Below are 22,198 nucleotides of genomic sequence, written 5' to 3' on the forward strand. Positions count from 1 at the left end.
AGTGGCTGAACCACACAAATGACACCACTCATTGTGTTATTAGAGCCTACCACAGTGCAAGGAATAGTGACTTCCACATTTCCTCTGGCACAAACATTGACAATTGCTGCATTGTGAACAGTGCTTAGGAGGCAGACAACTTTCTTGTCCATCCTTCCACTTGATTGCAATCATTTTGACATTTTTACACGCACGTACTGCACTATGCTGCAGCTTGACACATTCAATGAACTGGAGTCACCATGCATATCACAGCGATTCGGTCATATAGTGACGTATGCATCAGTTTTCCTTAAAGTAAAGAATAGACTAGAATTCCGAGCCCAGATCATCCTATGGGGTTAATGCCAAGGTGGTTAAGATAATAGCAGCAGATATAAGGTTAACTTTATAATTGGTACAAGGCTAAATGAGTGGGAAACTGAAGCATAGTGTTAATCGATCAGCTACAATAAACCTGCTTAGTCAAACTAAGGATTTGCAGTGGCCTACAGAATTAAGCTTAAACTAATACATAAGCCTGTCCTAAGCCTCAGGAAAACTGAAAAACTAACTCTATTATAGGTTTGCTGGAGTTGGAAATTGCAGTCAAACCCTCACAGATAACAGTTTGATTGTAAAGGTAAAAATAAAATTCAGACTAGGAATTATTCTGCTCTTGTTGATTCTGGAGTGGCTGATGACTTTTGTTAGTTCTGAATTACTGACTTAACTAGGAATTAATCAAGTACTACTGAAGTTTAAACCAAGGGAACTTTCTGTTGATGATGGTCCCATAAATAAAGGACTCTGGAAATTCATGATCCTAACCCTAAAACAACCTGTAGGAAAACTGCATTTTTAAACATTCATTTTCTTTGTAATTCAAAACCCAGTTGGACAGTTTTTTTCTTCCTGGTTAAAAAAAGCACAATCCAGTAATAAACTGGGCTTCAGCAGAAATAGCATCTTGGGGAAAATCATGTTTTGAACATTGTGTAACAAAATGATGCTCCTGTTGTTCAGTATGTATCAGTGGAGATCTTACATTATAAATATGTTGATTTTAGAGATATATTCAACAAATCTTCTCCCATATAGCATGTCACAGACGACTGGGGTTCTGACCTGGTAGGGACGCCTAAAAGGACCGGAAGGTGGCAAGAATAGCTTCCGGGCCACGAGGGGGCAACCGCCTTGGGGCAGGAGAGGACTACGGGAAAAGAGAGAAAAGATTATAACTCGTTGGGACCCATGGCCACTGCCAGAGGGCGCCTTAAACCTCGTGGGACCTGGAAATAGTTACTTCCGCCACACTCGACAAGATGGCGGAGGAACCTGTCAAGGATGCCCGGAGTGCTTCTGGGGCAAAGGGCAGCACTTCCGCCACAACAGGAAGTGCTGCCGGAAGGACGTCATTAGACACCTGGAGCACATCCGGGCAGGGATAAAAGGCGCCACCTTCCAGCAATCTGGGAACCAGAGTCAGGAGTGGGAGTAGGACAAAGCTCCCAGGAGAAGAGGAAAGGCGGCCAAGAACATTGAGAGAAGTCCGAAAGAGGAGTGATTAGTGCTCAGTACACTGTGTGTGTTTGGGACTGTGTTGATTTGTGCTTAAATAAACGTGTGAGTTTTATAAAGATGTGGTTTCCGACTGGTGGTGTCTGGGAAAGTCTCACAAGCAATTATTATAACTTGTTGTTTTTAATATTTTGTCTTCCTTCTTCTTTTATGTTGATCACTAAAATCTTTTATATGATTATATGAAAGCTTTTTTTTTTAAATCAAGATGAATAATATCATACGTGGCCACTGCTTTGGAACTACAGACTGGGATACCCTGCAGGGATCATATAGTGAGAACATTGAGGAGGTTGTTGACTGCACTACTGACTACATCAACTTCTGTATGGACATTGAAGTTCCAGTAAGAACTGTACGCTGCTATGCTAACAACAAGCCATGGATTACAAGTGACATCAAGGGCCTTTTGAACCAGAAAAAAGGGCTTTTAAAGGCGGTGATCAGCATGAGCTCAAGCGCGTGCAGAAGGAACTCCGAGTCCAGCTCAGGGTGGTGAAGGAGCAGTACAGGAGAAAGCAGAAGTTGCAGAATAACAGCATGAAGAAAGTGTGGGATGGGATGAAGATCATCACTGGCTGCAGCTCGAAGCGGGGTGCCACCATCGAGAGAGACATGGAGAGAGCAAACCTGATGAACAACTTCTTTAACAGGTTTGACCACCCTAACCCACTCTCACCTAAGAGTACTGCACCCTCCACCCATCCTTCTGCTGATACCAGCATAGGAGAGAGTTTCCCCCCACCCACAATTACAGCAGCCCAGGTAAACAGAGAGCTGAGGAGACTATGTGCCAGCAAAGCAGTGGGTCCAGATGGAGTATCGCCACAACTGCTGAAAGCCTGTGCGTTGGAGCTGGGGAGTCCTCTACAGCGCATCTTCAACCTGAGCCTGGAACAGGGGAGAGTCCCGAGGCTTTGGAAAACATCTTGCATCACCCCAGTCCCAAAGGCATCACGTCTTAGTGAGATGAATGACTTCAGGCCTATCGCCCTGACGTCACATGTGATGAAGACCATGGAGCGGCTGCTGCTTCACCACCTGAGGCCACAGGTCTGCCATGCCCTCGACCCTCTGCAGTTCGCATACCAGGAGAAGGTGGGAGAGGAGGATGCCATCGTCTACATGCTACACCGATCCCTCTCCCACTTGGACAGAGGCAGTGGTGCAGTAAGAATTATGTTTCTGGACTTCTCTAGCGCCTTCAACACAGTCCAACCTCTGCTCCTTAGGGACAAGCTGACAGAGATGGGAACAGATTCATACCTGGTAGCATGGATCGTGGACTATCTTAAAGATAGACCTCAGTATGTGCGTCTTGGGGACTGCACATCTGACATTGTGGTCAGCAACACAGGAGCGCCACAGGGGACTGTACTTTCTCCGGTCCTGTTCAGCCTATATACATCGGACTTCCAATACAACTCGGAGTCCTGCCACGTGCAAAAGTTCGCTGACGACATTGCTGTCGTGGGCTACATCAGGAGTGGGCAGGAGGAGGAGTATAGGAACCTAATCAATGACTTTGTTAAATGGTAAATCTATCTATCTATCTATTGTCACACATGTGCACATGGGAGGCAGCTAAAGGGCTTGAGTAAGGGAAGTTCCGAGGCATACCGGGATGTGGCAAAGTGCACTGACTCTTTTTCTCCTTTTCCTGTAGACCATACATGGGAGATTCCACCTGACTCTCTTGACGTCACTTCCGGGACCGAGCCTATGGAAGGAGACCTTGCCGGCTCCGGCCCCTGTGATGTCCCTTCCGGGCTTGAACCAATGGCTGAAGACCTTCATGAGCCCAACCTCTATGATCTCACTTCCTGTCTTCCCCTTTAAAAGCCTGCACCTTTTCCCTATTCCCTCAGTTCTGTTTTGGACTCGGTTTTGTGCACAGCGGTGCTGTATTTATTTACACAACTTTGCAGCCAGGAAACCAATTAAGACCAGTATAGCCTGTGTCCACGGAGAAATCCGTTGGTACAGCTCCACCGCTTGTCACAATAGTTACGGAGAATCGGTATGAAAACTAACCGTGGCCATCCTTCTGAATCCACCACACCCGGTGATACTGGGGCGGGACTGGTCAAAAATTAAATGCGGTGAGACACATACCACTCCTGGTGTTAACTTGGGCCTAATTATAGACGGGGATGAGCCGTCTCAGGCTGCCTCCACGCCGTGTAACCAGCCGGCAGAGACAGACGCAGTGGCCTCCTTGAGTGACGCGGCAACTCCCGGACTGTCGCATCCCGATGCATCATCCACCAGCGCAGAGACGGAACGGGAGGAAACCATTCCCCTTGAGGTCGTCCCAGACCCTCTCTCCCTTCTGCGGTTTCAATTTAAAGGGACGCCGGCTTCTTTTAAAAGGGAGCAATGGAACGACGACTCCCTGAAGTTTGCAAAAAATGCAGAGGTCCTAGTCAATGGCCAGCGCACTAACCAGTCAATGCCACAGGGCCCTCACTTTGTGTTAGACAACGACCTTCTCTATCACGCAGCAATGCATGATGGGCAGGAGAGACGGCTACTGCTAATCCTGTGGACCTTCCGGTGGCAGGTCTGTGAGTTAGCACATGCCCACCTCCTAGGTGGCCACTTGGGCACTGAGAAAACCCTGGAGCGGATCAAGCTCCGTTTCTATTGGCCGGGAATCAATGAGGAGGTTTGTCGCTTTTGCACTTCTTGCCCGGAGTGTCAATTGCGACAAATTCTTAGGAAGGACTGTGTTCCTCTCGTTCCTTTTCCCCTGATTTATATTCCATTCCACCGATTTGGGGTCGATTTAGTCAGACCTCTAGAGCCCTCAGCCCGAGGACACAAGTACATTTTAGTCCTCGTGGATTATGCTACCAAATACCCCGAAGCTGTTCCATTGCGCTCAGCTACTTCTAAAGCCATTGCACGGGAATTACTAGGGGTCTTTGCGTGTGTTGGTATTCCGAAGGAGGTCCTAACGGACCAAGGGACACCCTTTACCTTGGAGACGTTCAAGAAGACTGCCAAGTTACTTAAAATAAAGCATCTAAAGACCGCAGTGTATCATCCTCAAACCGACAGTCTGGTAGAGAGATTTAATCAGACTCTCAAGTAAATGAGGATTATCGAGGATGGGAAGAACTGGGACCAGCTCCTCCCCCTCATCCTTTTTGCCTACCGGGAAGTCCCACAAGCCTCCACGGGGTTCTCCCCTTTTGAATTATTGTATGGGCAACAACCCTGGGGCATATTAGATATCCTAAAAGAAGGTTGGGAAGAAGAGGCTCTTTCCTGTACAAAAATACTGGAATATATCGCGCAATTACGTGATAGATTTGGTAAGATTCGGCCCCTCCTTAAAAGTCACATGGAAGAGGCCCAAGCAGCACAGGTCTGATATTACAACCGCAGCACATCTCACCGGGAGTTCGTGTCATGGTCCTAATGCCTACCTCCCACTCTAAATTGCTTGCCCATTGGCAAAGCCCCTACGAAGTTAAGGAGAGGAAAGGACTCGTCGACTATTTGGTGAGTCAACCCAATCGTCGGCCGAGGGAGTAGGTTTATCATGTGAACCTGCTGAAACCGTGGAAGGACAGGGATCCCGATCCCTCCTCCGGTCAATCCTGCTCACTCTTTGCTCACATGGCTAGCCTTAACTTCGGTGCGGATTTAAGTTCCAGACAATGGCGGGAGCTGGAAACGGTTATCCTGTCTGTCCTGGAGGTAGTGAGTGAAAACCCTCTCTGATTGAGCACAACATTGTGACAGAGCCAGGGGTTAAAGTCCGAGAACGCCCGTATTGTCTTCCCGAGGCAAAAAGGGCTGAAGTGGAGCTTGAGATTAAGCACATCCTGGAACTAGGTGTGATCGAGGAAAGTCATAGTCCCTGGTCCAGTCCCATTGTATTGGTCGCTAAGCCTGACGGGAGTTGAAGGTTTTGCAATGACTTCCGTCGGCTTAATCAAGTCTCCCAATTTGATGCCTATCCAATGCCACGAGTGGACGACCTCCTCGAGAGGCTTGGGCAGGCTCAATATTTGACCACACTGGACATGACAAAGGGGTACTGGCAGGTTCCTTTAACAAACTCTGCGAAGGTTAAAACCGTGTTTAGCACCCCTAGCGGACACTGGCAGTATTGTGTCCTTCCATTTGGGTGGACAAAGTGCTCTGGCCTCATAACTCATACAGTGCTGCCTACCTGGATGACGTGGTTATCTATTCCAGCACGTGGATGGAACACCTACAGCATGTCCGAGCGGTATTGCGGACGCTGGGGGAGGCCGGGCTTTGGATTAATCCCAAGAAATGTTTCTTTGGATTGAGCAAAGCCAAGTATTTAGGCTACCTGGTGGGTCGGGATACCGTGAGGCCACAGTGCTCCAAAGTAGATGCCATTTTGAAATGGCCCCGTCCACGAACCAAGTGGCAGGTCCAAGCCTTTCTCATGTTAGCGGGGTAAAACCACCGGTTTGTGCCCCGGTTCTCAGAGAGAGCGGCGCCCTTGACTGATTTGACAAAGAAGAGGGCCCCGAACATTGTGGTATGGACTGAAAAGACAGGCGCTGCATTTAGTGACTTGAAGCAGGCCCTTACATCCGCACCTATTTTGAAGGCACCTAACTTATCTTTGCCTTTCATCCTCCAGACGGACGCTTCGGACACAGGCCTGGGGGCTGTGCTGAGCCAAAGTGTCGATGGTGTGGAACACCCCATCATGTTCCTGAGCCGGAAACTGTTGGACTGGGAGACCAGGTATGCAGCGGTGGAAAGGGAGGCTTTGGCGATTAAATGGGTGATTACTCAGATGAGGTACTACCTGTTGGGCCGGGAATTCACCCTTGTCACGGACCATGCACCTTTACAGTGGATGGCCCCGCACAGGGAGTCGAATCTGCGGGTAACCAGGTGGTTTCTTGACCTCCAGCCCTACAAGTTTTCGCTCGTCCACTGCCGGGGCTCTCTTCACACCAACACTGATGCTCTTTCTCGGGTTCACGACCTTTTGGTCAGGGTCGCCCGACCCAACGAGTCTGGGCTGATGGGGGGGCCTTGTCACACACGTGCTCATGGGAGGCAGCTAAAGGGCTTGAGTAAGGGCAGTTCCGAGGCATACCGGGATGTATGTCTTTTTCTCTCTTTCCTGTAGACCATTCATGGGAGATTCCACCTGGTTCTCTTGACGTCACTTCTGGGACCGAGCCTATAGAAGGAGACCTTGCCGGTTCCGGCCCCTGTGATGTCACGTCCGGGCTCGAACCAATGGCTGAAGACCTTCATGAGCCAGACCCCTATGATCTCACTTCCTGTCTTCCCCTTTAAAAGCCTGCACCTTTTCCCTATTCCCTCAGTTCTGTTTTGGACTTGGTTTTGTGCACAGCAGTGCTGTATTTATTTATGCAACTTTGCAGCCAGGAAACCAATTATACAGGTGGTTGCCCCAAACCTTTTCATGACTCTGTGTCGAGTTTCTGACACTATCTATCTATCTATCTGACCAAATTATTCTGTTGAGTCCTCATAAAATTTTGGCTTATTTGTGAAAAACAATTTCTCATATCTAAATCCATGTTGCCTTTTTTACTAATGTATATGTAATTGATGTAATTGTGTTGTTCAATTTTGCCATTCTGACTGCTTCCATAAATACACCTGTGACAGATGATATACAAACTTGCTTATTGTTAATAGAATCCATCCAATTACCTTTTTTTATATATGATTGATTCACCTGAATGAAAAGTGTGACATACTGGATGTAAAGATGACATTTTGCATGTGTTATTCCCAAATACCCTGTCTTTGTGAAATGAGCTTCAGACTATACCTAGCTGCTCCTTTTTAGCCTCCTTCACAAGCTCTGACTTCTTCCCCAGCATTGAAGTAATGCTCCACTTCTCAAAGCCTAGTTTTAAGTGCTAATATCTCATCTGTAACACACACTCATCACTTGGCATGCACTGAAGAGTGAACATTCCCCGTTCATCATCAGTGGACATTGCCATTTATTCTGGTCATAGGTGGATCTATGCCTATATATGTCTATCCCAATACTGAGCAAATTCCATTTCATTTGCATATGAACCATCATGGAGGTTGTTCTTTGGCTATCTCCTCCTGTTATGAACCCAACAGCAGCTTCCAAAAGCACATCTTTAAGTGTCACACAATTCCTTCAAATGCCCCAAGTCATAATGCTAGGAGGTTACATTAGAGAATGCAATATACAATTACTTTCATAGTGAAATGTACGTTTATTAAAACAGGACCAATGCTACAATGGTAAGTCCATTTGTTTTGATTACGTTGTGCATTTAAGAACCTTACGTTTATTGGATATGCTAGCCCTTATGTTCCTTTTTCTTTCTGTGTCTTGTTGCCTTTGTTCATTGGACATTCTATCCCTCACAGCCCTCTTTCATTGTGCTTCTTGTTCCCTTTGTTGCAGCGTTCTTGTGGATGGCAGATGACATTAAACCAGGGCACAGATGTTGTATGTTTCGTCGTTTTATACAGATACCTTAGATAGATTTAAATTAAAACTCACTCACCATTCAGTATTTTGGATCTTTGAAGCCCCTCCTTGGATGGCTTGAGAAGTGGAACCAGGCCCTTCAGCAGAGCTGGCCTAACTTCATAATTCATGAGTTCTTGTATCATCTCAATTGCTGAAAACAAATAAAATTGTCATGCTGTTGGCTTCTGTTATATTATAATTTTCATCCAGATTTGCACTTTCAGTTACAGTAGAACCTCAGTTCACGAACGTCTCTGAACATATACAAATCGGGTTACTACCAAAACGTTTGCCAAACTTTTGCATCTGTTCACGACCACACACTTGTTATACGAACAAGCCAGTTTCCCTTTCGGTTTGTGCGCACTGATGATTTCCGCACGTGTTCAGTCTCTCCCTGTGAGAGAGTGAGAGAGAGAGCGAGCTAGAGACAGCGCGAGCGCGCGCGAGAGAGAGAGACAGAGACAGACACACACGCACGCGAGAGAGATACACACACACACGCACGCGCGTGCGCGAGCAAGAGAGAGACACACACACACACGTGCACAAGAGACACACACACACGAGAGAGAGAGAGGGCTGGTCACCAGGGCCGGATTAAGGTGGGTGCTATTGATGCTGCAGCATTAGGCCCATTCCTGAAATAGGCCCAGATGAAAACAGACAAATGAGTGTTGAATGCACATGCATCAATGATGCAGAGAAAAAATAGGTCTTTTTTGCGCTGCAGCATCAGGCCCAGTTTCGTCTTAATCCGGCCCCGCTGGTCACATAAGGTTAAAGAATGCACTGGGCTTGTTTTTAAAGAGACTGATTCGAGCATTGTTTTAACCTCGTTGTATTTAATGAAGACTTTTTTCTATTGGATTTTAATCTCCACTTCACTTCTGTTTACAGCGATTGGTTCATAGCGTGCATTGTTGCAATGTTACTTTTCTTGGTGGTTTATTAAATTATGGATTTTTCAAATGTTCATTTTTTTCCCTGTGCTTAAAACTCATAAAAAAAAGTGTTTTTAGCAAGCAGTTCGTAGCGCTATAGCGCAAACTCTTGCAATGTTTGTTTTCTCTGTTGTTCAAGGTTTTCTCAGTGTTATTCAATGTCTTTACATTTAGTTTACTATTATGCAGTGCATTCTATGGTATAATTAACTATATTTGTGCTTAAAAATCTTTAAAAAATATATATATACATACAGTTCGTACAGTCTGGAACGGATTAATTGTATTTACATACAATCCTATGGGGGGAAATTACTTTGGGTCACGACCAAATCGGGTTACGACCAGAGTTTTGGAATGAATTACAGTCGTGACCTGAGGTTCCACTGTATATATGAATACATGTTGTTGATTCTTCTAAAGAACCTAAACAATACAGTTTCACTCTTACATTCAGTATGCCTTAACTCCAAACATTACTTTATTTAAAAAAAATAATCAATAACATACTATATATAATACAGTCTGCATTAAAAGAAGGCAAAGTTTCACATTTCCAGTTTACAACTGCTGAAAAAGGAGTTCTATTTGCTAGCCACTATAACACGTACTTTACATACCATCCCTAGAAATTTTATGCTCACTTATTCTTTTTACCTATAAGTGCTTGACGCATTAGTAGAATTAGACAATCAAGCATTTAATTTTGTAAAGACTGGAGGCTAGCAAATATTATCCCATTGTATAAAAAGGGTGATTGGGTAGATCCAAATAGCTACAGGCCAATAATTTTAACATGCATCACAGGCAAATTAATGGAAGCAATCATTAAAAAGAAAATCAACCAGCAAATGTCTAGAACAGGAGTTTTAGCATATTGTCATCATGGGTTCAGGTGAGGTAGGTTGTATTTCACTAATATGCTGTAATTCCATGAGGAAGCAACAAAGTACAATCAGAGAGGTGTATATTGTATTATTTATCTTAATTTTCAGATAGCTTTCAATAAGATACAACATGAAATGTTAGTGAGCAAACTAAAAGAGGTAGGAGTTTAGGGCACATATTTAACTGAGACAAAAACTTTTTCAGAAATGAATGATGTTAAATATGGTCTCCTTCAGGGATCAGCAGCGTGTCTGCTGCTCTTTTAAATAAACATTAATGATGTGGACAAGAATATCATCAAAATAATTTGGTTAAGATGATAACAAACAATGTGGAAGGGCAGATAATGTAATCAGCTCAATTGTTACAGAGGGACTTGGGTAGAATGCAGGCTTAAGCAGATTGGTGGAAGATAGAATTTAATGTAAATAAATATGAGGTGTTACATGTAGGAAGTACAGGTGTAAGATTTGAATACACAGCAGGAGGTGTGATACTTGAACCTGCAGAAGAACGCAGGAGTCATAGTGGATTCATCACTTTCTACATCCAGCCAGTTTACAGAGGAACTCAAGAAAGCTAATAAGATGTTAGGCTATATATCACAAGTTGTAGAGTTCAAGTCAAGGGAAGTTATGCTTAAGTTATATAGCACACTACTGAGACCTCGTCTGGAGTACTGTGTTCAGTTTGGGTCTCCATATTACAAAAAAGACCTAGCAGTGCTAGAGAAAGTTTAGAGAAGAGTGACTAGGATGTTTCCTAGACTAAGAGGTTTTGCTGTGAGGATAGATTGAAAGAGTTTAACCTTTTCAGTTTCAATAAACAGAGATTAATAGGGGGAGTGATTGAAGTGTTTTTCTTCATGCAAAGAACTGTAGAAACATGGAATAAATTAACAAGTAATGTGAGTGGAGAGTAGGACTTTAGGAACCTTCAAATCTCAAATAGATGTTATCTTGGACAATCTAGATGAACAGAATGGATGAGCTCATTGGCCATAATAGGCTGTTCTGGTCACAGCTTTTCTAATGTTCTAATGTACTGCAGAGTTCCTTTTATAACATCAATTACAAAAAAAAAAATCTAAGTTGATGCTAATTTCATTTTCATCTGCTTTTCACTACTTACCTTCATATTGCACCTCAAGATGGAAGGATCTCAGAACATTCAGAAGAGGCTCTACAATACTGGAATGAGCAGTTTTCACAATTGCCTGTAAATAACAAAGGAATTTTCATGAAAAAAATACACTTTGGGGAAAATATCAAGAGCATCAGCCTCTAAACAAGTCCATTTGGTGCAGTTAACTGACTATGTTGAAAATTTTGCCAATTAAATATTGACTTCTCTAAAGAGGACTAAATAAACTAAGGAACCGTAAAGTGATCCATCCTAATAACACCACTTACATTGTGAAGTATAGCATACTGGATGATTTTTCAAGATATTACTTTAGAAAGTGAGAGCTGGCATTCATCCAAAATTTTTTAAAAACGACATTTGACATGTACTTGAGGACAGCAGTGGAAATTAAGGAGAAATGCGTTTAAGACTGAATCAAGGAAGCAATTGTTTACTCAGAGAGTTGTGGGAATCTGCAACAATCTACCAAGACATGTAGCTGAAGCAGAAGCATCGATAACCTTTAAGAAATATCTGAAAAAGATGTTGGGACAGTGTAGCTCACAGGTGTCGAACTCCGGTCCTCGAGGGCCGCAGTGGCTGCGTGTTTTCATTTTAACCATCTTCTTCATTAATGAGCCGTTTTTACTGCTAATTAACTTATTTTGCTTTAGTTTTAATTAACTTGTCTCAGGCCCCTTAGTTGTCTCTTTTTCCTTAATTAGTAGCCAAACAATAATGAGACAAACAAGCCACCAGATGACTAGCTCACCTGTGCCCATCACACAATATCTGAAAATAAAGAAAGGTGAAGGTTTCAGTAAGGTTGGTCTCTCAGGTCACCAAAACATTTTGACGGTGTTCTTAGAAAAACAGAAAAATCAACAAATTTGGAAATATCTGCTGTGGCAGAATGAGAGCAGCAACATGCCATTGAATTAAATAACGGGCTTAATTAACATCAAGAATCAACTTCTCATTAAGAGACTGTTTGGAGTGAAATTGGTTGGGGTTTGAAATCCCAGTTTAGCTGGTCATCTGTTGGCTCGTTTCACATCTCATTTCTGTTTGGCTGACATTTAATGAAGAAACAAATCAATTCAGAGGATTGACTCCTTAAAAACAGGGCTATTGAAATGAGGGCAAAAGGAATTAATTAGAAGTGAAAACTGCTCACTGATTAGGAAAAGGGTTAGAATGAAAACCTGCAGCCACTGTGGCCCTCCAGGCCCAGAGTTCGACACCCCTGGGTAGCTGGTAGCTAAAAAAACAAGCCTGGTGAAGTGAATGGTCTCCTCTCATTTGTCAGATTTCTCATGATCTGGAAGTTCAAACGAATAATGGGCATGAAAATGTAGCATGGTAGCTAAAACGTTGTGTTTGTGGTAAATATTATATTCAGTATAAGCAATGAATAATCATTAATCCCCACATTTTCTGAACTCCCTTATCCATTACTAAATTATAAGACATCAAAGGCAATCCTGTCAATTTCCTTGAGTAGGACAGCAGGCCATCACACACATCAGGCCTAATTAGTGTCACTATGTCACCTACTTGAAAATACAAGATCATTCCTTTTCAGAATTTACTGGACTCACTGTCTATGACAGGGTGAGGAGCTCAGTAATGCAGCAGGGCCTTCAAGTATAATCACTGCTTCTCCACATCGAGAGGAGTCAGTTGAAATGATTTTAGCATATCATTAAGATGACATCCTCTATTGGAAAGTGTACAAGGCACAGCCTGCTGTAAGAAGTCCGAGGGGCACACCTATGATAAATTGGAGAGATTATATATACCAGGTATCCTGCTAGCATCTGGGTATTTGTCAGAAAAGGATAGAGGAAATTGTTGGGGATAGGGAGGCCTGATCAGTGTAGCTCAGAATGTTGCTATCATGAGTGTCAACAGGAAAAACTGAATGAAAATTCCATCTAACAGTATGCCTTTTGACTGTAATTGGACATCTGAGTCACCAAAGAAAACCCTTGAGAACATTGGCAATCCTGTTTACGCCTCATTGACATTCAAATGCAGATTAAGTAGCCCTTCCATTGTCTACTGCATTCTGAAACTAAAATGATTGAAATTGTGACATTTTTTACATTATCTCGAAAGTTTGTTTTTGTCTATGTTGTGTTAATTGTTGCATGAAACACACAAAGGGAAGAAGGCCTCCAAAAACCCACATTAAAGGATAGACCCACCCTTAATGCTGCTCTGAGGCACTGGATTTGACCTTACCCTAGGCAGCGTAACCCCCATTCATAAGGCACAGAAATACTGCTAAGGCTGGCAAAAGTTCAAAATAGAAGGTCACAAAAAACTGGAGAAGAGATAAACTGTGAAACCTCAAATACAAAAACTAAACAAAGTACTTTATAATCCAAGAATGTATTAGTCAAAAAGAGTGCAAAAGGAAGGACAGAAAAAAGGGCAAATATAGAGCAAAAGCAGATTTTACCCAAAAGGCAAAACCTAAGGCAAACAAATCTAGACCAAATCAAAAGGCAACACATTATCCAAGAGCCAGGGGTCAAAACCAGAAAAAAATGAAATATTCAAAAATATCAAATGAAATTCCAAATGAAGTAATACCACATCTGAAATGAGAACTTCAGCTTCACATTAAATTCTTGCTAGGCAGTCTCATGGCAGCATCATTAGATGGCCCTATCTCATTGGGCTCCACATGAAGGAGACAGGGCAGATTTAAAAAATACTATATAAAAAGTAACAAGACACATAAAATAATAATAAATAAACTTCTTCTTCTTTGTTCGGCTGCTCCCGTTCGGAGTTGCCACAGTGGATCATCCAAAATTGTTTTGATTTGGCAAAATTTTACACCGGATGCCCTTCCTGACATAACCCTCCCCATTTATTCAGGCTTGGGACCGGCATGAAGAAACACACTGGTTTGTGCATCCCCTGTGGCTGGGTTAAAATAATAATAAATAATGATAATAATAAAAATAATAAAATAAAACAATAATGGATAAATACAATTTAAAAAAAATCTAAATATTACAAAAATACAAAGACAAAACAAAATCAAAAACAGAATTAATAACATAATATGAAAATCTGTATTTAAAAAATAAGCTAAATAACTAAATAAGCAAAAAATAAACGAGCCCATAACAGTCTGCACATAAAATTCATCTGCAAAAAGCACAATTAACAAACTGTTTCATTTTGTACTTAGTGTAGGATGAATTTAACTTTGAATCTGTTTTTCATAATGATAAAAACTTGTTATATAAAAAAATATTCTACAGTCTTGTTTCTGTTGCATATTGGGTACAAAAAGGTGTTTTATTCTTGTGGTAGCTTTGGTTAGTTTAATTTATTCTGCAAGTGATAAAAAAATGATGTATCAGCAAGAAGCTCACCTGTAGAACTCGAATGGTTTGCAGTGACAGCTGCTGAGCTTTGGGGGAGTTGCAAGGAAGAAGAGCAATCAGTCCCTTGTAGACTTGTATTTGGTACTTAGGATTTCCATGAGCTAAAGATTCTAGAAGGGCACACGCTTGTTCTTGAGTATGTTCTGATTTTGACTTGGCCAGGCATTCAGCAACAGCTCGTACACCTACAGAGATTACATAAAATTGCTTATATGAATTATTACAAAGCAATTTTAAAATGTAGTATTTAGACTTTGAAGATTTCAACCATGTTCTTAAGTAGATTCTTCTTCAGTGTTTGGCTGACTTTTACTTTTCCATTCCTCATGCACTTGTGTCCAGATATCTGGTGGAAGCAAATGCCATTTAATCAAGTCATTTAAAATATGCCTATGTGAAAACAGGGGCGTCTATGGAAACCCCTAGCATTGATGGTAAAAGTTTATGAATGCTATGTAAGGAAGAATATACTCTATGGGACTGAGACATTGCTGATGAAGGCTGAATATGAAGCAAAGCTGGAATGAGAAGAGATAAAAAATATCAGTTTGATGTATGGAGTATTAAGAAATGAAAAGATGATGAATATTGACTTAAGAATAAGACTGTCCTTGGAGGCGTTAGACATTATGCTGAGGAGAAACAGACTAAGGTGGTTTGGGAATGTGGTGCAAAAGGCAGAAAATGATTGGCTGAAGAGTTACCAAGATGGAGATAGAAGGGATGAGGCCAAGAGATAAGACAAAGAAGTTGTGGTTTGAGGTGGTGTGAAATGATATGAAAAGCATGAATCTCATCCCAAGGAATGCCCAGGACCATAGAGATTAGGACACAGATTAGAATGGAAAAGGTTAAAATTTGTAAACTCAGAAAATGGCTATTAAACCACTGTTTTTGAAGACTACATGAGCCCAGAGTACCTATTACTTTGGTACCTGTACACAAAAACGAACACAAAACAATGCGTTCAAAATTTTTATAATCTAATTAGCATTCAAATGTAATATGACATTCTGAAAGTTATACTTGGAGATAGGAGTGTCTGAGTTTATGCTGGCAAATTCAGGCATAGTTAGCTTAAGGCAATAACTAATGCTGGAAGTCAGCAGGGCCCACTCATTCACACATTTTCACTCACTTATAATCACATAAGGCCAATCTAAACATGATACTAATTTAAACAAAATACCAAAGAGCAGAGTTCGTAATAAATGTAAGGTGTTACTATGCTCAAAAGATGATGAGATGGAGAACACAAGCTATAACATATAAAAACTCTCTCTGCTCACCTCCTTAATTCTTTCAATCTCTCTAGCAATACACCTGGCTAAAATACCTCCCTACCTAAGAGCCCTGACCACTCTCTAAGCTCACTGCTCCAGGCCTAAAGGTACTCTGGACAAGGGTATGCTTTATACCTTCTTTGGAAAAACTTATTAGACAACACCAGAAACCACTTCCATTGTTATGAACTCAATGTTTGCCTATGTCCTTCCATTCTGGATACCTTCTGGCATTCCCTTTATCTACTGAAAAGCAATCCCCAATTTCTACAGGAGTGCCCCTGCATTGCCATCGTTGGTTGTGGGGAGAAACATTTGGCTTTCAGCCCTGTCATTGTCATTGTCATTTTCCATATAATTAAGTATCCCCCCAGTAATAATTACATAAAGGAATGGTGTTTTCTAATAAAGGTCACTCCTTATTGTATTGTCTATTGAACCTTTCTTATATTTTTGTATCTCAGCCTTCACGAGCCTGTTTTAATTTTAAAGAAGCTCCATATATACATAATTGGATGGGTTTAGAGTAATACTTCTATGATCATTAAAGTATACTACTTTAAATGATTAAGAACCTAAGACAGGAGGAAGTGGTGATGTAAAAAAGAAGACTTTGAACACAAGTTAAAAAGAGGAAGATACACTACCATAGCTTTCGCAGATGATTTCCTTGTACTTCCTTCCAGCACTAGCAATGCTTTGAAGAAGTTTTATGGCTTCTGTTTTATCCTCTTCTTTTGACTGTGCCTGTCCCAGAATCTCTAGGAGTGTTAAAACGCCACCAACTTCCAAAAACTCAATTAGGTAGCGATGGCTAGAGAACCATATAAATATGTAATTAACAAAGCAGAAAGCAGAAGGAGAAGGAGTATTAAAGAAATCATTTTTACAAAGCGTATCATCCAGACCAAATAATCAAGTTGTACTTACTTGCTTGCTGCAGAAAGAAATACACCAATTGCTTGTAACTGTAACCCTAAACATGTACCAATCATATAGCTGGTGGTTAAAACAGTTAAGGAAAGAATCATCTTAAATAAGACTTTGTGGTTGTTGGTAGAGTACAAGTGATGAGTCTCAAACATATATGAAAATATCCAGTTAATCAGGTTCATTATAGAATGTTTAAACAAAAGTATAATTTACAGATGAATTAGCAGGTATGAAATAAATTAAAATCTCTTTTACTAACTGTGAGTTTTGATAACTGGCCACAGTCAACAACTAATCCGTATAATATACATCTTTTAAGAATTTGCTATTCAGCCTTACATGAAAAATAAAATAAATGTATTTTATGTTAATTGTAGATTTGAAATTGGTAAGAACAAAAGTCTATCAGAGGACATGCCACAATTTTAGTCACGAGTTAGCCTAACATTCAGACCTTTGGGATGTATGGAAAAAACAGAGCACTCAAAGAAAATCCACTCAGATTTGGAAATAATATGCAGACTCTCGAAGGGATTGATCGAGCCAAGGACTTGAACCCAGGTGCCTGAATCTGTGAAGAAGCAACACTAATCATCCATCCATCCAGTTTCCAACCCGCTGAATCCGAACACAGGGTCATGGGGGTCTGCTGGAGCCAATCCCAGCCAACACAGGGCACAAGGCAGGGACCAATCCCGGGCAGGGTGCCAACCCACCGCAGCACTAATCATTCCATCACTTAATATTAATTATATGATCCATAATTTGGAAAATAAAGTTTCTAACATGTTTTATTAGGTAAGTGGCTGTAATACTATGTGTTTTTATTAAGTTTAATGTCACTGTTCTCTGTGCCCACTGTTATAGATTCATTCATACAGGCAGCCCAAGTATAGGTACATTTAGAATTGCCGAGCCAAGCACAGGACTAGAGAGCCACAGACAGCTGGAGAATTGAATAGTCAGCCTAAAGACAGACTAGTATATTTCTGTCTTCTGTCAGCACAAAAAACCTTTCCTTGTTGGGAGGATAAGAACTGTATGTAGGCATTGTGCTATTCTTGTATTTTTTGAAGGTGGGGCTGGAATCCTTCCTGCCCTTATTTGGAACCAGAGAAACGCACCCTGCACATGGAACAACCAAATAAAAGGATGGACCAACGACCAACACTTTGAAGCTTCCGGGCGGAAGAGTATGTCTTCCGTCCGAGGCCGAGCAGAAGATTATGTGTTCTGTCCAGCTAAAATCCTTTCAGTGTGGCAACGAAAGATGACGGACTGCACAGATCAAGAGTCCCACGGCTTGATATGTCTGTCATAAGCTTCCCGTTTGTAATGCCGCGTGAAACCATCAATAAAGAGCTAGAATTATCCTAACTTGTCATGTAAGCTTGTAACCGTCATTTTGTATGCTGGGTGGGATAATCCATCCATCCATTTTCCAACTTGCTGAATCCGAACACAGGGTCACGGGGGTCTGCTGGAGCCAATCCCAGCCAACACAGGACACAAGGCAGGAACCAATCCCGGGCAGGGTGCCAACCCACCGCAGGACACACACAAACATACCAAGCACACACTAGGGCCAATATAGAATTGCCAATCCACCTAACCAGCATGTCTTTGGACTGTGGGAGGAAACCGGAGCACCTGGAGGAAACCCACGCAGACACGGGGAGAACATGCAAACTCCACGCAGGGAGGACCCGGGAAGCGAACCCAGGTCCCCAGGTCTCCCAACTGCGAGGCAGCAGCGCTACCCACTGCGCCACCGTGCCGCCCGGGTGGGATAATACCTTTTTAATTTATAATAATTTATAATTCAGATTAATTAAAACGCCGCAATATAAAAGAACACATTTCCAGAGAGCTAATGCCTCTTAAGGAAACAGTGGCAGTCAATATAAAATTCAATTTTAGGCAGCTTCCTACTGGCTTTAGACTGGCACAGAATTTCCTGTAATTTGAAGATAGCTTTTTTGACTTGTTTTTATAAAGAACTCACTCATTGCTGTTGTCATTTTTTCTGTATGCTACTTCTCCATTTTTTGCTTATTACTTCTTACTTATGCAGTTCCACTAGTAACTAAAATAATTATTTAAAATATGTCTAAAAACATTTTTTTCTTAATTTAAACTTTTTGAATCAGTTATTTTCTGTAGTTACTATTATAAGGTGATTCAAAGAAGAGTAAGGGCTGGCTGACATTAAACATTAAAAGGACTACCAAGAGTTACAATCAGACGTGCACACCACAGGGGATAGATTTAAAGGTGGCGACACAAGTGACACAGCCCAAATGTACAGATATGTTCATCTTTGCCAATATCAATGAAATTCAAATGGCACATCTAATTTTAGTCAGCAAACACCCACCCAGTGCTCCAAACAGTTTACTTCCAGAAGAAACACTAACTGAGTTGTAATTTCTTCATTCATTTCTACATTGGAGCTCCCTAAACTTGAATATGCTCTGCTGGAATTGCATCAACAATAGCAGATTCTTTTGTGCTTGCTGGTATCCAGTATTGTTCCAGAAATTCTGATTAAATTTGGCCATTTTCATTAAACCGTTTCCTTACCATCAAATTGCCATTGTCATACCTGCTAAAATATACTTTTTCTTGATTAGCTTCTTAATTATAATGGAAATATCATTTTCATAAAACATGCAAAACAGAAACCTCTTTTAAAGGGATTAAGTTGAAATATTCAGTTATTCTAATACCTTACATAAACCTAGAAGCAAAGGGTATATTATGCTTTATTTTAGATGGCAAATTTCTTTGTAAAGTGTACATTAATTTTTTTTCTTTGCATATAATATTTCTGAAATAAAATTCACAAAAATATTCCACTTCCAAGCCTTTGATTGCATTTCAGTTGTATTTTTTCAAGTAAAGGTTGTTACTTTTGTTAAAATAAATTTATTTGATACAGGGCATCAGTTTGTTATGTCAAGTTTTGTTCCATATTGATGGATACAGCACAACTTCCACTGTTCTGTTTCATTGTTTTAAAACATGTTTTTGATAGCTCATGAAGTACTTTGTGAAATGTATTGTTAAAAGGTGTTGTGTAAGAAACTGTAGTAAAGGATACGTTAGTCTCATCCAGGCTGTAAGCCTAGTTAGAAATAGGCTGCCGCCCTGGGCAAACTCAAGTTCTAGCTCAGGGCTAGTCTTACCCATGTTATATTTTATGAAATCATTCAAAATACGACTTCGGACTGACTTGCCACTCTGATCCCACTCTTGTAGGAAGGCCATAAGCTTAGTAATGGCTGCTTGATCTTGGCTGAAAGACATTTTAGTTCATGTTTCATGACAGGACCATGAAATCTGAAAAGCAAAGCAAACTGGTAAGGTTTTTAATAACAGAATTTTTGTCTTTCTGGTTCCATGCTATTTATGTAAAGTGGGATGAGTAACTATATATATGTAACATCTTCTTTTTCTTCTTCTCATTATTATTTACTACAGGTTTTTCTTTCCTTGCAATAGATAAAAAAACACATTGCATACTTTTAACATTTTATAGGCTTTCATGCCAAATTTTTAGTTAACTCCTTATTTAAATTGCATGACTTTAATTAAACAGTGGATACATTCATTAATTTTTGTATTTACTTAATCTAGTCCTGGAACACAGGGGTTTGAATCTATCCTGTCAGACTGAGGTACAATGTAGGAAATAAGGCTAAATAAATACAGCACCATAATGTTACATTTGGCACCCCTGCCTTAAGTCTGCCATTCACATTAGTGGTTTTCTGATCAATTTAAGTAGTTGTTCTCTACATAAATCAATTAGATAGTCTTCTAAGGAAGTACAGGCGGCAATAATTACACTTCTATTATTATTTATACTTGAATAATACTAAAATTAAGGTTTATCAATTTTTATATAATAACTTAAATTTAATTTTATGTAATACCTTCTATCTGATCTTGTCTTAAATCACTTTATAAGGGATCTGTGTATTGATATTAAGAAATAAGGTTCATTTTTTGAACCAACCTAATACAGTACAATGGGAGCTTCTGGTAGTTATGGGGTAAGGCAAGAAATATCTCTATATGGGATGGCAATCTATTGAAGGACCATTAAAGATGGCACACTCACAATTTTAACCATAAAGTAACTTACCTTGCATGTCATAAGGGAAGAAACCAGAGAACTCCCACCCAAACATAATGAGAATGTAAAAACTCCACACAATCATATTGCTATGAATTAAACATCAGAATATGAAACATTGAGATAGCATTGATAATTACTGTTATTTTATGCCAGTAGTTTATCCATTCATCTAACCTCCTTGGAGAGTCGCATTCAGAGTGGATGATGGAACCGTTCTTACGGATGATGCTGCAATTGTAACCCACTGGGCTGACTACTTTGAGCAGCTATTTAAAGCTGATCCTCCAGCTAGGATATTGAACATCTCTGGGTACATGGTTCTTGAGACTGATCCCCAAATTAGCTGTGAACCACCCAGTCTCACTGAGATTGCACAGGTGGTGAACCAACTGAGGGTAGGAAAGGCTCAAGTATCTGTGGTACCCGAGGTGAACTTCTCCAGGCTGGTGGTAAGGCTGTCCTCTTTGCATTGCAAGCAACCTTTGCTTCCATTTGGAAGATTAGCATCATCCCAACTGCCTGGAAAACAGGTGTTGTTGTCCCTATCTGGAAAGGGAAGGGTGATTGCCAGGACTGCGGCAACTACAGGGGGATAACACTGCTCTCAATGCTGGGTAAGGTCCTCGCTAGGGTCATCCTCAATAGGATCCATGATCACTTGCTCACCTACCAGCAAGCGGAACAGTCTATTTTTATGCCTAAGTAATCTACCATCGACAGCATCCTGGCACTGGGGGCTCTTATGGAGCACAAACGCAAATATCAGCAGAGTTCCTTTGCAGCCTTTGTTGATTTTCATAAAGTGTTTGACTCATTTGATCGAGATGCTCTGTGGGATATCCTGAGACTTCACGGAATCCCCCCAAAGTTGCTGGATATCATGGCCAGCCCGTACACTAGTATTATGAGTGCTGTGCAGAGTGGAGGCAGAACCTCTCCATTTTTCCCAGTTGATTGTGGGGTTTGTCAGGGGTGTGTTCTTGCTCCTACTTTATTCAATGCTTGCATGGATTGGGTGTTGGGCAGGGTCGTGCTGTTTAGCGGCTGTGGGGCATCTGTTGGTGAAGAAAGATTCACTGACCTTGACTTTGCCGCTGATGCTGTGATCTTTGTGGAGTCAATAGAGACTCTGATCAGGGCGCTGGAGAGACTGAGCAAGGAGTCTGAGTGTCTGGGCTTGTGAGTGTCCTGGATGAAAACCAAAATCCAGGCCTTTAATGATCTTTTGAGCGCAGCCATTGGCAGCGTGTCTGTCTGCGGAGAGAATGTCAACCTTGTCGAGCAGTTACTTACCTTGGCAGCAACATTCATGTTTCTGGTGATTCTTCCTATAAAGTCTGTAGATGGATTGAGAGAACATGGGGGGTCATGAGGTCACTGGAAAGGGGTGTGTGGTCCATCCATCCATT

The 22,198-nt window shown here is 41.3% G+C and overlaps 1 protein-coding gene across 1 annotated transcript in view; it reads right to left on the reverse strand.

Annotated features, from left to right (window-relative positions):
* armh1 (armadillo like helical domain containing 1) overlaps nt 1-22,198 on the reverse strand; it is a 40,656-nt gene that overhangs the window by 17,067 nt on the left and 1,391 nt on the right. Inside the window, exons 2-7 of the mRNA XM_028810583.2 lie at nt 19,749-19,987; nt 16,643-16,711; nt 16,360-16,526; nt 14,418-14,614; nt 11,026-11,110; nt 8,097-8,213 (exon numbers count right to left, since the gene is read on the reverse strand). Of these exons, the coding sequence (XP_028666416.2) occupies nt 8,097-8,213; nt 11,026-11,110; nt 14,418-14,614; nt 16,360-16,526; nt 16,643-16,711; nt 19,749-19,954 (841 nt within the window). The 5' untranslated portion in view covers nt 19,955-19,987. The remainder of the gene's footprint in view (nt 1-8,096; nt 8,214-11,025; nt 11,111-14,417; nt 14,615-16,359; nt 16,527-16,642; nt 16,712-19,748; nt 19,988-22,198) is intronic.

The sequence above is a fragment of the Erpetoichthys calabaricus genome, chromosome 10, assembly GCF_900747795.2.
Source record: "Erpetoichthys calabaricus chromosome 10, fErpCal1.3, whole genome shotgun sequence".
Classification (NCBI taxonomy): Eukaryota; Metazoa; Chordata; class Cladistia; order Polypteriformes; family Polypteridae; genus Erpetoichthys; species Erpetoichthys calabaricus.